The sequence below is a fragment of the Anarhichas minor genome, unplaced genomic scaffold (assembly GCF_050575085.1).
Source record: "Anarhichas minor isolate MPS153535 unplaced genomic scaffold, ASM5057508v1 ptg000016l, whole genome shotgun sequence".
Taxonomy (NCBI): Eukaryota; Metazoa; Chordata; class Actinopteri; order Perciformes; family Anarhichadidae; genus Anarhichas; species Anarhichas minor.
Window position 1 is genome coordinate 3,930,324 of NW_027466462.1, and position 16,146 is coordinate 3,946,469.

Genomic DNA, 16,146 nt, shown 5'->3' on the forward strand with positions numbered 1-16,146 from the left:
GCAGGTAAAAGCAGTTTATAATAAACTATACTACAATGTCTCCGGCCGATAATTAAATACAAATGTCATAGTTCAATTACATAAATTACATTAGAACAAAAGAGATTCAGGCACTTTTATGAGAAAAAAATAATTTATTCATGATTTGCATGCAGACTGAAAAAAAATGCCTTAAAACACTAAGAAATACAGATCAAAAAGGCATATATATGCATATCACAACCGTACAATATAATTTGTGTTTATATCAGGATTTGTCATTCACAGTAAACATGTTGTCACAAAGATTTCATCTAACATTCATCCACTAAAATCCCTCCAACTAAAATACCAATTTTGTCTTTGTGCTGGAACTGATTTCCTTGAAATGAGCAGATTCATATTGCTATCCTCTCGAGGGTGACATATTATTCTGTCACCCTCGATGGGTCTTTGGAAACTAGAATGATGTATATCATAATTAATCAGGCATATAAAAGTAACCACACTCGGCTTGGTCCATTAACCTACTTGAAGCAACTTAGCTACTGTGACTATTTGTGGTTACCGGCATGTACGTTACTGTGCCACTACTGAGCCGAGGGAAGTGGATGGGCTGACCTCTGTAAACATAACTGTGTGTTTAATATGGACCACAAAAAAAACAAAAAACAAAGACAAGACTTGGCCTCCGGTGGTGATAAAAACAGCCACGTAAAGTGGTAGACAAAATAACATGAACACCTTAGAACGTGGTGCAAGCCAATACACCTTCATGCACCGCACACTGCAGCATCGAGAGCAGACAACTCTAATACCGATCGACAGAAATGAAACACATTGAGCTTCTTGATAAATGCAGGATTATTGTATTGAACTGCATTCAATTCTACAGGTGCTGATGTTGCGTCAATCCCCCATAGAGGAGGTAATGGCTGAGGTATGACTCTACCGGATGAGCAGCAGTAGAGGCCGATACCTGTGATTCACATCTGTGCTAGAAGAGCTAGAATAGCCATGATCACATTGGATAAAACCTACTGAATCTCATCTTGCAAACTAAAAAAAGTCAATGTGGTCTATGGGCTTTGTGCTCAAACCGAACTGCAGTGTGTACACGCTCGCACATCCCAGCTGATACCTGCTGCAGGAGAACAGATGTGACCTGCGGGATCCTATCACAACACAGTACAGAGATGTGATGCATAAAGCGCAACCTATGGTTCTGCAGCTGTCCAAACTGCAGAAGGCATGTGGGGGAGCGGCGGGGGAGTGGGTGAGAAAGTGGAAGTATAGGAAGGAGGCTGCAGCGAGCTGTGGCTGTCAGTACAGTGTGACTGCAGAGCAAGGGGGGGTGGGGTGGAGGGTTTAAGAGATGCGTGGCTGCATTCACCCAAGCACTGGAAGCCCCCGACTCGCAAGCACCCGAAGAAGCCTTTAGTGAGGCGTTGGGAGAGTGGGGAGGATGGAGGTGGCCGGAGGAAAAGCACTGGAGCGCCCTGATCATGGAGGCCGGGGTGGAAAGGAGTCGACTCTTTATCTACTCCTCGTTCTAAAGCTGAACGCTTTCAGGGTCGTTCTAATAACATTGGGCCTGGAGTTGCATTGATTTTCCAGACTATAATAATAATAAGATGACCTCTTTTTTTGTTTACATCTTGGGGTCATAAATGTTTCTACATTTCAGTAAACAAAAAGGTTAAGTGTATCCAAGAAATGGACACCTCAAAGTCAAAGCTGCATTATCAGGATACACTATGGTCAATGTAGAAGGACCAGAATGAGAGTCTATCTATCGTGGCAATCAAGAACAGGGTCCTCCAAGATCAGGAAAGGTGAGGTTAGAGAGCAGCTTTGGACAGAGGATCCTTCCACTACCGACTCACCTTGTAATCAACTCATCTATTCATCCCTCTCCTTTGTCTGTCAGGTGGACAGAAGGCAACGGCCTCTTGACTTCATCCCGCAGCTGTCAGAGAAAATGCCGGACAACTCATTTGGCGGTCTGAAAACCTGCGAGTGTGGGGGTCGTGTGTGTGTGTGTGTGTGTGTGCGCGAGGGTTAAGCTTTCTATCTCAGCACATGGACAATCTTAAACAGGTAAAAAAAACAAACATAAAAACACACACAAGTCCAGCTGATCCCAGTATTAAGAGGAATAGAGCTGCCGTGACAGAAAAGTCCTATAGGAACCCTGAGATTGAGAATCTACAGGTCAGACTGGCCTCATACCTAGGCCTATCTTATAGGACGTTTCTGGTTGGCACACAGGCTGTGAGGGACCCAAAGGGAAGGAAATTTCACTTAAGATGTAATGGAGCTAAGTTCTTTTGGCTAACAGGAGTTAAGATCCCTTCCACAGCCATGTGGAGCATAACCCGGCATTCAACAATTTGAGCAAAGCGACTTGTCCCAACATTGAAGTCTCTCTGTGTCATGTTACAGAGTCCGGCGGCGGGCCACCACACATACACTGTCCATTGGCGCGCCCAGGCCTCTACGGTAACAAAGGAGGATGGGGGAGGTTGGGTCAGGTGGGTGGTTCTGGGAAGTTGAGTCCGAGCCAGAGCCACGAACCCAGATCCAAGGGGGGAGTGGTGGGGCGACGGCGGTGGCGGCGGAAAAAAAAAAGCGCTGTGTGTTTGTGTGTGAACGGCGGAGAGGAGAGGCGCATAGGGACAATAGGGTGGGGTTGAGGAGGAGGGGGGGGGGGGGGGGGAAGGGGTCAGGGTGGAAGGAGGGAGGGAGGGAGGGGAGGGGGGGGGGGGGGGGGTGAGGGCGGCGAATACGGCGGTGGAGAGGAGTTGACTAGCGGGCAGGGGAGGGGTAAGGGTTTGTCCGCATGTGCCAAGCTTCACCAATCAATGAAGCACCCCTCCCAAAAAAAAGTTCTCCACACATTCATGCTCTCTTTCTGTTAAACACACACACACACACACACACACACACACACACACACACACACACACACAATCACACTTCCCTTTATTCACTAGCTCAGACACCGGCGGGACAGTCTAGTACGCTGATGCGAGACAGGACTTGTGGAAGGGGTCCTAAACCCCTCACCCACCCCACCCAACCCGCCACCCCCCCCACCGATGGCACTGCCATTGCATCAGAGGAGGAGTTACGGAGTGGGGGGAGAGGGGGAGGTGGTGATGGCGGAGGAGAGGAAGGTGTGGAGGTGGGAGTGTTGTTGTCAAGGCACAGTCAAAAGGAAGGGGCGGCAGGTGGGGAGAGGAGAGGTCAGTGCTTTTGTTTCGTTTTCGTTTTTTCATTTACCTTGGGTGGTGAGGAGAGAGAGTTGGCGTCGCGCTTAAAAGTCGTCCCCATGGCTCACGCCGCCACGCTCACGCACGGCTGCACGCTGGCCGTCCCAGGTGGCCCGGTGACCTAATTCAGTTGAGATAGTTAGTTCAGAGCTGGACTGTCGCCGGGGGTATTTAGTTTTTTTTCTTTTATGCGGCAGAGTTACAGATTATCACACATGCAGGTCTGAGTGGACACAGAGACACACGGAAGGGGGGAGAATTTGGTGCAGCAGGGAGAGACGAGACCAGACCAGACACACACCCATCAACCCCAGAAACAGGACTGCTCCACAGATCAAAATGCACCCAGGCCATTCTATCTGTGTGCCTCTCCCCAGCTCTCAACATGATGCCAGTTTCTATCATGTCCTTTCTTGATGTAAAAAAGAAAAAAAAATCTATTTAAAAAAAAAAAAAAAAAAAAAAAAGGACCATTCCCAGCTTTTTCTTTGCCAGAATTAAATCCTGATGTGCGTTTGGTCAAGTGCAAACCTCTTCAGAGAAATTTTGGTTTGCACCCAGTTTGAGAGGCTGGAGAGAGAAAGGAGCACCAACCGGCACTTACCCTGACCAAAGAAAGCAAAGCTGGGCCAGCATCTACACCTGCGCGGTCATTTTAACACGAGAGAAACAGATAGTGGAGAAGAACAACATCAACAAGAAGGGGAAATGTCCAAACCCTTTGCTTTCTTTTACCACAGTAGTGAGCCAAACACTTTATTATAATAAGTATTATAGTATACATATTCTCAATAAAAAGCATGCCGATTTTTAATTCTGTTTTTGTCTTTTCCTAATAAAAAAAAATAAAAATGAAAGGCAAAATTAAAGTACTTCTCTAAAAAATACGGTCTCAAACATGGCAAACAAGACATTTCGCAAACCACATAATTCTACAAAGGATGCAACTGGTATGTGTTTGTATATACAACACAGAAAGATTACACTGTGAGATGCAAAAGTCACTTAACTACTAAAAACCACAGCGGGAGAAAGGATGGGGGGAGGGGAGGGGGGACAGCGAGGCAGTAAGGTGAATTCAGAGGATGTCTGTGTGTGCATCAGACCGATGTCAAGCAGTAGCCGCAAAACAAAAGTGATAGTTTTAAGTGATTATTTTAGTACCGAATGGGCGGAGTTTGCCACTCGGGACGAGCTCGTGAATGTCAAAAGGTACCCGTCCTTACAGGTCAAGCTTTAGTCATCCCGATGCCGAAAACCCCACCAACCGGATCCAACAACCGGATTTAAAACATGACACTTAAATATTTTTGCAATTACAATCTGACGCAGGTCTGGTATTTTAAAAAAAAAGTCAGATAGTTGGGGCATCTGGAAGACACTTCCCCATCTCTCAATTCATTGGTGCTATCACTGTTCCTGCTTAAAACCAGCGGCTAATTATGAACCCGTGAGGCTCAGTTTGTGGCTTTTCTTCTATAAAAAAATAATAACTACGATCCAGTTACCCGCCCCCCCCCCCCCCCCCCCCTTGAAACGATTAAAAAGCACTTAAAATGGGAGATCCCTCCACGAAATGCACTTCACTCAAAGCTTATAGGCACATAATTGAGCTTGTCACATGTCATGATTCCTAATAGGATGCAGTGTACAGATCCTTTGTAAACAGCTCATTCAGTAGTCACACATGGGGGGGGGGGGTTATTTTCCCATTTACATTTCATTACACCCCAGGGTTGACTTGTATTACATGTAAACTACACTAAAACAAACAAAAAACGCAAAACAGTTGTGTTTTAAAGGCCTCAGGAAATGTAGGAGGACTTAATACAGAATATCTACAAAAGTCATTGTCACTGAAAATCCGCCCCTCCCCCCTAAAATAAAGACCCTGTACCTTTACAGGAACTGCTGACTGGGTGAAAAATGTTTAATAGAACAGAAATGTACTGTCAGAGGTAGGCAGCTGTAGTTAGAGAGAGAGAGAAAGAGAGGTGAAGCCGTGCCTTCCAGTGTTGTAGTTAGAGTACAGGTGGGGGGGGGGGGGTCAAGGAGAGATCCAGACATACATTACAGTACGTCTTTTGTGTGCTTTACGTGGTTTTTTTTGTTCTCTTTTCTGCAAGGCGCAGTCAAAGCTGCTGCGTTTGTGCGCTGCAAGGTCAGGAGCCCTCTTTCACACAACCCACATCACATTCAGGACAAACCCCCCCCCCCCCCCAAAACACCCGTCAACCTTGGTTCTATTGGACACGATGCAATGCAGCCTGGACACAATGTGTGTGTTTATCTGGCTTCCCATCCGATTACATTACAAATCAAAACGCTCCCAACATAAGGCAGAAAAGGTTTCAAATTAGCTGCCCGAAATGATCATCTAGGCTGATAAAGGATGGCTGATAAAAACCAATGTCTTATCGTAGATTTGGCCGTAGAAAAATCATAACTGGGTTGCGGAAATAAAAGGCATGTGAAACGACCGACTGGGTCAGTCTAATACTGGCACAAGTGTGAGACTGGCACGATAAAGAAAAAAAGAAGTAAAACTGAGAAGCACAAAGAATGCCCGAACAACAGGTGAGAGCCTCCCTTTCATGGCTGCACTGTGTGTATGCAAACAGGACCAAGGTTAGCCGACCGAGTCCCTCGTAAAGCAGGTTAATAAACCAAAGGAGCCCCCAAGTTTCAAACCCCACCCCCCACACACACTTAGATCCCACAGACACACTGACTCACTCACACACGCACATACAGCTGCTGTAAGGTGGTCAAGTTTGGGGGTGGAAGAGGAGATGTGGGATGGGGGTTCAGGGCGAAGAGGGGGGGGGGTGTGGGGTGGAAGGGGCAGAGTTGTGTGCGACTATCGGAAGGGGGGCTCAGGCGTGTGAAGGGAGAGTTCGGGGCGGCGGAGGATGGCCTCCTTGCGCGTGGGCGGCGGCAACGGCGGCTCATACACCCTTGGCACAGCCATGGCGGCTGCCACTGCCGCGGCGGAGGGAACCACTGGCCTGAGGGCGTCCAGCGCGGCGACCGACTGGGCGGACATCGCGGAAACGGTGGGGACCGCCGACACTCCCGGCATGCCTTGGATGGCCGCCATGGCACTCGGCGGCGGGTAGGCGTACTGGAACTGGGGGTACTGCTGCAGCTGCTGGTAGTACTCCGCGTAGTACCTAAGAGAAGTAGGGAGGGGTTAAGGTAGGGGGGAGAGGAGGGTTCAGGTAGGAGGGGACAGGATGTGGGATGACACAGTGGGAGTAACGGGAGAGCGGTGAAGCGAAAGAGAAGGATGCAATGAAGCATTAATCAACTGTGAGAAATGTGGCAAAAAGATTGTAAATAACCGTGATTCCTAGAGGTAAACAGCTGAAAAGTACAGTAGTAGAGACACAAACTCGACTCTCTCTGGGAATGTTTCAGGGCTGGCCGCATAGCTGCTGGTTAAAGAGGTTTGAAGATCATGTCCTACCTGGCCATGGGGTCCTCTGCAGCCTCCGCTGCCTCTTCTGCCGCTCGGCCGGCTGGTGTTGGGAGCAGGGGCCGGCGCGGCTTGGCTCTCTGGTACATGAACGGCTTCATCACCGGGTCTGGTAGCAGAGGCATCGACCTCCGCAGGGGACTGCGGTCCCTCTCGCCAGACTTTGCGGCAGCCGCCGCCGCAGCGACGGCCGCCTGCTGCTGCTGGTCGGCCATAACCTGCTGGCCCTGGGCAAAGTAATGTGCCTGTCTGGCGGCCTCAAAGATGGCTGTGGTGGGGTCCGCTGCTCCCATGGCGCTTATGTGAGCGTAGGCCTGTGCGCCGCCGCCATAAATAGCTGGAGATACGGCGTAGGCGGGGTTGACCGCCGCCGCTGCTGTTTGCATTTCTAGTCCATGAGCAGCGGTCAGGTAGACATGGGAGTTGGCCATGGTTGGGGTGTAAACTTGAGGAGAGTAGGCGGCGGCGTTCGCCGCCATCTGGCCGTAGATGTTGGGTGCCATCGAGCTGTACATTTGGGTGGCGCCTGATTGTAGAGCTGCCTGGTTGGCCACCGATCCATAAAGCTGACTGGCAACGTTGGCACCATACACCTGGCTGGCAAGAGCACCATAAACAGCCGGATTCACGGGGTTTCCGTCGGTGCGCGTGCCCGTGGTGATCCCAGTGAGAGCCGCATATGTGGGATCGAAGGTGGAGGTGTTGTAGACCGAATTGTGCACGCTTTGTTGGACCTGTAGCGGGAGGCCGGCGGCTGCGGCGGCGGCAGCCGCCAGGACCGCCGCCTGACTCTGGTACTGCTCCAGAGAGGGCTTCCCCACGGGGCATTCTCCGGCATAGTGGCCCTGCTTTCCACAGTTAACACAGGGGATCTTTCCCGTAGGCGCCTGCTTGCTGGGCTGGACCTTGGACAGCTCTACGGACAGGGGGCGGCCCTTAAACGAGGTGCCGTGCAGGGCCTCGATGGCCTGGAGCGCGTCTTCCTTGTTTTCCATGTGGACAAAGGCATAGCCTGCGGAAGAGGAATGCCTGGCTGTCATTGAGCGCAGGGACAACAGTTAGGATCACAGTGGCATTGCCACAGGCACTTACTTATTACTGCTACCAAGAAGAATGCATTGCACCAAAGGGAACCAAGGACGTGGGCGCGTCTTGTTCTTTTGCACACAGAGAACTTTGGACTTATGTATCATAATAACACATCACATGGTCTCAAACGTGTGCAGTAGAGCACAAAATCTCTTTAACTGGAATAAGAACTGTCAGATGTAATCGCTTACCCGCTCTACGGCACGACTTCAAACACTAGCTCCACAATTTCACACACAACACTCGAGAAAGAGAGATGTTACCGGGAGCTTTTAAAACATATATATATATATATATATATATATATATAAAAAAACAGGCCTTGGCTCACCTTTCACTTTATCACACTCGAGGACTTTCCCGAACGTCTGGAACAGCTGCTGGAGGTCCTCGGTGGTGCACATCCCACTCAGGTTACCCACGAACACCTTGGTGGAGTGCAACGGCCTCCCCCGCGACTCCTCCACCACCAGATTGCGCCCGCGGAACTCCCGGCCGTTGAGCTCCCGGATGGCTTGCTCGGCGGCGTTCTCGCCCTGCAGGTGGACGAAGGCGAACTGCCGCAGCACGCTGCAGCTGACCACCTGGCCGTAGGGCTCGAAGATGGCCGACAGCTCCTCCTGGGTGGTGTCCAACGCCAGGTTGCCCACGAAGAGCTTCACCGTGTTGCTCTTGTCCATGGCGCTGCAGAGGGGAACAGAGGAGGGATGTACTTGGTTAGAGATAAGAGAGGAAGGAGGAGGGCGTTAACTACACAGTGCGACAAGTGAGAACAAAGTCTGACGAGGAGAAGGAAGTAGTGGAGTGTGATTATCTGAATACAGGGCTGGGCTGCAGTACGCAGGGACCTCGCTGACCCAGCTATTTAGTTTATTTTTCTGGGCTGAAAAAGATCTGTGAGGGAGGGGGTTGGTGCTGACTTTGAATAAACAAAAGACTTAACACCTGCTGCCTTACTATCCAGAGATTAGGCAAATAAAAGACTGAGCACACCAATAAGTGAATTTATACGTGCACTCTCGATAGAGAAACCTCGGCGCGTGAATAAGCCGCCAGATTAACATTCAAATATCTGACCCCACAATTGCCTGTGTGTTCAGATAAAAGATTATGCAAAACAGAGCAGGGTTTCCCCCCCACACAGGAGCCGCATTATGTCAGCGAGTAATAAGCGAAATATCTCCAATAGTCGTCGTGGAGCAGAGGCAGACTGAAGGAGGACCTCATTAAATATCTCAGTCTTACTTTAGAGGAGGCTGTAATTACACGTACCGCTGTGAGTCAGGCTCTTACACAGGAGACAGCCGGGATTTTACACCATTACCTTCAAAGTAAGAGCACTGCGGATCAACACACGTGGCATTTTCAGTGATCTTTAAGACTTGGGTGATACAGAAAGGCCCCATTGTGTCACCTTTTCCCCCTCCCTTCTTCACTCTCTTCTAAATCACACTGTAGGAGTGTTTTTTTACAGGTTGGTCGACACCTTTTTCCTTCCCCTTGAGCAACCTTCACGACTGGCTGTGAATCAAAAGGAATGTGGAACATGACACCAGAGAATGACATTTCAATTTTTTTTTTGGTTTAGGCTCCAGTCAGACTGAACTGCACCTCTTGTGCTGCTGCTGCTCACACAAGAATGTATTAAAGGAGATGCAAGCTTCGGTGTTTCTGTGCTGTGGGGCCTCCACGTGTGAGTGCACCCCTCGGTTACATATGGCTGCTGCATGAACACTGAGTCCATGCGAGGCATAACTAGAGAGAGGAGGGAGGAGGAGGGGGAGCTGGTTTTCTGATGACGCAGCGCGAAGCTGAGTCAACACATTTTCACAAGCTCGCGTCTTTTAAAAAAAAAGCAAAAAAAAAAAAGAAGCGAAATAAATCTCGATAAGACGCAAGTTAAGTTGTTTAGACGCGTTGGACAGATTTGTATTGCATGTGTAAGAAATGTGAATGAGGCGGGATGCTTGGTTTTCTTGCTCGTGTGCAAAGCAAACAAACCCTAAAAGCGAAAAATAAATATATTTTTAAAAACATGTATTTTACGCAACAACGTAAACCACAAAACAGCAGATTACAACAGCTGGAACCCGAACGCAGATAGATACAATGTAACAACAGACATGTTGTTCTTCTCTCCCCCCGCACAGGAATGGATACAGTGTAACACCGAGTGATTTCCGTGCAACAACACGGTTTAACGGACTCCCACGCGACAACACGCACGTGGAAAACGCTCGAGCCTAAAGACGAGTTTAGATTTAATCGCCTCCGATGAGAATAATACGGCAGAAAACGGCGATTCAAATAAAAGGAACTACCATCTTACCTAGGCGGTGCTGCGTTTCAAAATGGTAGCGCCTGCTTCCGTTTGCATGTCGGGCATTCTGCTGGAGAAGGGCTGCAGGAGGGGGAGGGCTGCTGCTGCTGCTGATGCTGAGTCCTCACAAATATAGGACACACAATAGTGCACGTACACGAGGCCAAGTATGAGCCTGTTTCATTTCATCAGTGCCACCAGAAGAAGAAGAATTAAAGGCTGCTTTAAAGCCGCAGGGTTCTGCTCCGAAGGGGGAGACAGGAAACAAGCGAGTGAGTTCAATTAGAGGGCTCATTATGTTCTATGAAAGAAATATGACACATTTGCTCAGCCACAGAGGACAGATCAAGTGCAACATTAATACTAATGCAGGCTGTGTGTGTGTGAGACAATGATTCACGCAGATTGTCAAACATTCAAGCAGAAAATTAAATCAGCAAAACATTTTATATTTATCAAGCAAAAACATTTTCTTTTACGTTTTCGGGTTCCAGCTTCTCACTGATTTACATCACTGATTTGATTAATTGTCAGAGACAAAAATTGAAAAAAAAAGAAATCTATAATATAAAACAAACGTTGGTTGCAGTCCTACATTCAAGTGACGTTCACAGCCCTCGGACACAAATGGAAAAAAGGACACCGACTGAACATTTGAGGGGGAAAATTCAATAAGCGTATTCAGCCTTTCACCGGGACAAGACAGATGCTCAATTTGGACAATCGATGCTAAACTTGCACACCACTCCGTCACAATGTTGACGGCGTCGTCAGGGGGAAGGAGATGTGCGTTAACAGAAATCAATAAGTGTGACGAGGTAGACGTTTTGTACATCATTAGATTATACTTCAATCATCACGTATATATATATATATATATTTTTTAGCAGGATGAAGGAGCTGAGCACACAATCCTTCAAGGAACCCCACTGAGACTTTTAACCCGACTTTCCCTTTGGAATTTGACTCTCTCCTCCGAGCTCTTCAGAGCTCATCTCTCTTAAACAAGTCACCCGCATAACCTGATGGATTTAAAATGAACACACTAATGGAGGAGTTGCAGATAAACAGTGGAACAGAACATATACTGTGCAGTCGGACTATTGCAGCTGGAAAGCTTTGTGACAGTAAATATCCTAATTATAAGCCTCACTCCATTTTGTAAACCCACGTGGGTGTTGACTTTCCTGCTAAACTCAAAACCTATGTTTTTAACGAATCATTTCTACGGCTGTTTTTTTAGGAGGCTTGCATCATCAGCTTAGACACTTTAATTAAATTGATCCCAGCCATGAATGTTATTCATTTAGACGGCGATGAGACAGATTGTGTCAGAGGCGGCTGTTTATACAAACATACAACAGTGTTAACGGACATCAAGCTAATCAAAGGTGGCTTTCACAAAGCCTCAGATTTAAACTGCTACAGTGCTTTTAAACTCCTCAGAGGACAGTAAACTGTGACCGCAAGAGGATTTGATTTCAAGAAAATAAGGCCGTTTTTCTTTGGTCATCCGTCCAGCTGTGTGGAAACGTATTCCTCAGAGCTCCGATCCTTTTCTGTTCAAACGGATGAGGCTCTGTGTTTTGTGTCCGAGGTTCAGAGGTGTGCCGCTGGCGTCTCCGTGGCGGCCTTGCTCCGACCTTTCCCCGCTATCGGCCGGTCTCTCTCCTCCCACAGCGTGACCCCGTCACAGGCGCAAATCTGTTTGGGGTTCTGGAAAAGACCAGCGGATCGGGCGATGATCCCACAGGCCAGTCTGTAGAGGAAAAGACGCAGTGTTATCATTATCAAATCTCAACCTTGGAGCTGGTAGTTTGACAAAACAATCCCAACTCAAGGTCCATTTACAAACCAGTCCCGTTGACCCACCTTTCCCCAGAGTTCCCAGTCCGTTTGGAGAGCTGCTGATCTCCTCGGCCCAGGTCGTCCTCGCCCGCATCCACCACCAACGACCGGCCGATCACGTCCCAAACCTACAGCGTGAGCATCAAGGAGTCAATGGAGAGGAAAAGAAAAGCCCTCATTCAGAGCTTTCCCCCCCATTTCCCACTTTGTACATCCTCAATTCCTTCACCCTCGCCTCCTCGCCTCACGTTTTAGACCCGCCCACAGGAGATACGAGCAGAGGAAGCGAGGAAGCGAGGAAGCGACGCGAGGAGATAGGAGCCGAGCGTATTTAATAACGTGAGACATCACTGCATCGGAGCCTCACGTCAATTAAATACGTCGTGCGGTCGAGCTGTGTCGCCTCTTTTATCCGTCACTGGAAAACACTTCCACGAAGGACACACCGGTGCTTCCTTGCTTATAGCTCCTCCGGCAAGCCTCGGCGCTCCTCGTGATGGGTCACAAAGTCAGAGGAGGAAGGAGACGAGGAGGCACAAAATCGGGAAATAAGATGGGCATCTGGTGTTGCTTTGGAAATTAAATGTTTGTAAGAAACATATTTGATTCCTAAAGCTAAATATGTTGCAGTTACCTGCTTTTCTACCAGTGCCAATATGTGTGTGTGTGTGTGTGTGTGTGTGTGTGTTACCTTTAGCTGACTGTCCTCTTGTCGAAATGAAGCTCGGCCATCTGGTCCAGCAACAATATTTCCCAGATCACCCACATGCTGCACGGCAACAACACACACAGAGTGCCCACATAAATAACACAGAACCATAGAGAGCCTACACGAGAGTAAGCGGCATTTAAAAGTTAGGGAACACCGCCTTAAGACGCGTGGCCCCCCGACTGTCACACACTTAATTGAAAATGTGGCCCCTGAAGCGGAACTGCTTCTGCGGGACACGTTTTGGCAATCGGAGACGGGTATCACGTCTCACATTTGGCTCACGCTGAAATATTTATTAAATCTCGAGCAGAGATTTTGTCAGAATTTATGAGGAGAGGATCCATTATTTACTAACTCCTTCGACGGCTAAATATTCTGGCACGAGTGAACTCCGGCACGGAGCAAGTAGTCTCTAAAAACGATGAACAACGAACGATTATGCAGGAAGTTAAGGAGCAGATGTACCCTTTCAGAGTCCCCTGGACCGCCGTGTTGTCTTCCGAAGGGGTTATAGTGCTCTCCACAACTGTAAAAAGACAAAAGAAGAAGAATTTGAAACTGCGTGGTTGCTGTCCACCATTAACGAGGCCAAGACACTGTACAACGTCCTACCTGAGGCAGTCCCGCGTGAGGTCCCCCAGGGCGTGGACGTGGAGGCCGTGGGGTCCGGGCTCCAACCCATCAATGGTCCCGTCAATCAAGCAGCGCTGCTCGGACAGCTGCAGGAAACGCACCACCCCCTGGATCCTCCCCACACCGGCCAGCATGGCCACGGCTGAACCCAGGTCTGTCATGGAAATACTTGCGATACGTTAATCCAGGACGTGTTTTGTTGATATGTGTTATTAGGAATCAATGACTGGCGCATACAAAGTCTTATAAAACAGTCTACAGCTGATTTAGAAGAGTAAATAAGATTACACATCTGACCAGACTTCTGGTATCTGAACATTTTCATTACTTAAAGCTACGGCCTCACTCCGGGCCCGTTGTTTTCTCACCGTGCTCCGATCCTCCGATGCCTTTCAGCACCGCCCTGCGTCCCGTGCTCTCTATCAGAGCCTGCACCTCTGCGCTGGTCAGCGCCGACTCCACCAGCACCTGCTCCTTACCCACATCCACACTGACGGACGACACTCCTGCAGACACGTTCGAACCATCAAGTGATAGATACACAAATGCAGGAAATTAAAAATGAACGGTGTAAACAAGTGACGAACAACCGCTTCAATCTTTTCAATGTGAGGATTTTCAGCTTTTCTGCATCACTCTGTTATTCTAATAAACTGTGCTAAGATGAAGAGCAGTTGTTGAATTCCCTTGAAGTAAACATTCATTGATAATTGATCATATTCATTGATCATTAACCTGTCATACGTGTAGCATTGCATGCTTGCCTGCAGACTTATTGCACATGTTTTTGCATGGTCAGCTGCGCACATATTTCAAAGTTTCTAGTTTACAGAAGTTTAGCATTCAATCTAGATTAATTAATTTGACGTGTAACAGCAGTTGTCGCTATTTAGCAGAAATAAACTCCTTTCACAGTGCTGGTAAACAAACCCTTCAGTGCTCTCTTACCTGGTTTGCCTTCCAGCGCAGCTCGGACTTTAACTGCGCAGCTCTCACACGTCATCTGCACCGCAAACTCCAGCTGTGGAGCAGTGAACAAACATGAAACACCTGTAGATAACACAATGTAAGGTTAAGTACATTATCATATCGGCATTAGTAGCACGTGAGCTTAGCACGCTATGTAACTGCGCAGCGACACAGGAGCGCACGAGCTGTCACATCACGCAAGCCGCACAATAAGGCATGTTTTTGACATTATTTTAATAATATCGTGACTCAGCAAAACACGACACGCGTTACTGTCGAACCTTAGTTGGCCCCGCAAAGTCCATTTCGTCACCGCGCGGCGCCGCCTGGGCGATGACAACTGAATTAAACAGACAACTTCCCACTTTTCTGGAAACGGAAGCGAGCCAGCTGCGCCTGATAGCGGGCGCCGCCATGTTGGTGAGGTCACGGTGACGTCGGCGCTCGTTACCGCCGCCACGTGGCCGACTACCCGTCAATTCAGTCATTATGGAGACGAATGAAGCCTTTTTACTCGGTTGAAATAAATAAATAAATAAATAAGTAAATAAGTAAATAAGTAAATAAGTAAATAAGTAAATAAATAAATAAATAAATAAATAAATAAATAAATATTATTACCAAAACAAAATGTTGAAATTAAATCTCCTAGTGTTATATTTATATATAATAATTGTTACATTATAATTATGTAGTTTCTCTAAATGCACATGTAGTAATTATTTATTTAATATTGATTTTTTAATAATTTATTTTCTTGTATTTAGGTTTGATGTGGCAGAAAATTTGAACCACTGAACTACACTTAAATACAGTAGTTCAGTAAATGTACTTGCTAGCAGCTGTACTTAATCATGCTAATATTATAGTAGGCCAGTAGTAGTAGTATGCAGAAAACTGAATGTATATATATATATATATATATATATAGCTTTGTTTTAAGTTTGGTGATAGTAGATTTGTAAATATTCTTAATGGTTTGAAAGTTTTCAAGGAGAATAAAAGTGAGAGAATCTTGTCAATTTTTCGTCTTATCTAAAAAAGACTTCCCAAACGTTAGATGGGTGGTTTTCACCAATGTTGGACATTCTATACTTTTTAATTTTTACGTCAATATAGCAGTCAAGACGTTTCAAATCAATCTCCACACATGCTGCAAAGATAGCATTTTCCAACATGAGCAGCAGCCATGTGTATTGTGATGGGTTAGGGGCAGGTGATACAGATGTATCATGGTATATGTAAATTTACTAGTGCAATTTGAGTAACTATTAAAAGTTAAAATTGCTAGGAATGTATTCTCTGGTAGAATCTGTCTAAAAAAAAAAGATGAAAAAAATCAAGGCATTTCATGAAATTGATCCAAAAATCAAATGTTGCCACGAAGCAGTCCTCTGAGACAAATTTCTATCATCTTATGGTATATATATATATATATATATATATATATATATATATATATACCACCCACGTTTAAAATATCTCACTTTTTTCCCCACAGTGAATAGAAACCAGTGGCTGACTTCAGGTTGTGAAAACACGTTCATGTAAAGTACGCTTATAAACGGGCCAAATCATGCGATCTACTAATATAACGACGTGATCAGATCAGGGTCAGAGGAAGAGGAAGAGGAGGGGGTTATCTGGACACAGGAGATTGCAGCGTTTGGATGAACCAACGGTTTGACGCAGTAATAGTGAGGGCTTGCTGCAGCGTGTGGCGGCCTCCAGTTCAATTTCATAATGTGTATAGATTATTGTTGCAGATTAAAGCGTTCGGTATGGGACAAACCACCACTAAGCTGATGACTGCTTCTCAGAGGAGACCAGTGTGTGTGTGTGT

At 47.1% G+C, this 16,146-nt stretch overlaps 2 protein-coding genes across 5 annotated transcripts; both read right to left on the bottom strand.

Moving 5' to 3' along the window:
- Positions 1-114: 114 nt before the first annotated feature.
- rbm14b (RNA binding motif protein 14b) lies at positions 115-10,281 on the bottom strand. Of its 3 annotated transcripts, XM_076092556.1 has the most exons (5): positions 9,236-9,430; positions 9,094-9,145; positions 8,153-8,505; positions 6,724-7,765; positions 115-6,427 (listed from the first exon to the last, which is right to left on the bottom strand). In XM_076092556.1, the coding sequence occupies exons 3-5, from the start codon at positions 8,499-8,501 to the stop codon at positions 6,115-6,117; spliced, it is 1,704 nt and encodes a 567-aa protein (XP_075948671.1). In that variant the 5' UTR covers positions 8,502-8,505; positions 9,094-9,145; positions 9,236-9,430; the 3' UTR covers positions 115-6,114. The 3 variants fall into 3 exon arrangements, with proteins under 3 accessions (XP_075948671.1, XP_075948672.1, XP_075948670.1); XM_076092557.1 differs by lacking the exons at positions 9,094-9,145; positions 9,236-9,430 and adding an exon at positions 10,151-10,281 and having other exon boundaries at positions 6,724-7,744; XM_076092555.1 differs by lacking the exons at positions 9,094-9,145; positions 9,236-9,430 and adding an exon at positions 10,151-10,281.
- A 293-nt stretch (positions 10,282-10,574) lies between these two features.
- Positions 10,575-14,734, bottom strand: ccs (copper chaperone for superoxide dismutase). 2 transcript variants are annotated; one of them, XM_076092558.1, is made up of 8 exons: positions 14,585-14,734; positions 14,283-14,355; positions 13,703-13,840; positions 13,314-13,488; positions 13,167-13,227; positions 12,681-12,758; positions 12,014-12,117; positions 10,575-11,900 (listed from the first exon to the last, which is right to left on the bottom strand). In XM_076092558.1, exons 1-8 carry the CDS (start codon positions 14,717-14,719, stop codon positions 11,741-11,743), a joined length of 924 nt encoding a protein of 307 aa, XP_075948673.1. In that variant the 5' UTR covers positions 14,720-14,734; the 3' UTR covers positions 10,575-11,740. The 2 variants fall into 2 exon arrangements, with proteins under 2 accessions (XP_075948673.1, XP_075948674.1); XM_076092559.1 differs by having other exon boundaries at positions 14,283-14,384; positions 14,585-14,631.
- Positions 14,735-16,146: the final 1,412 nt, after the last annotated feature.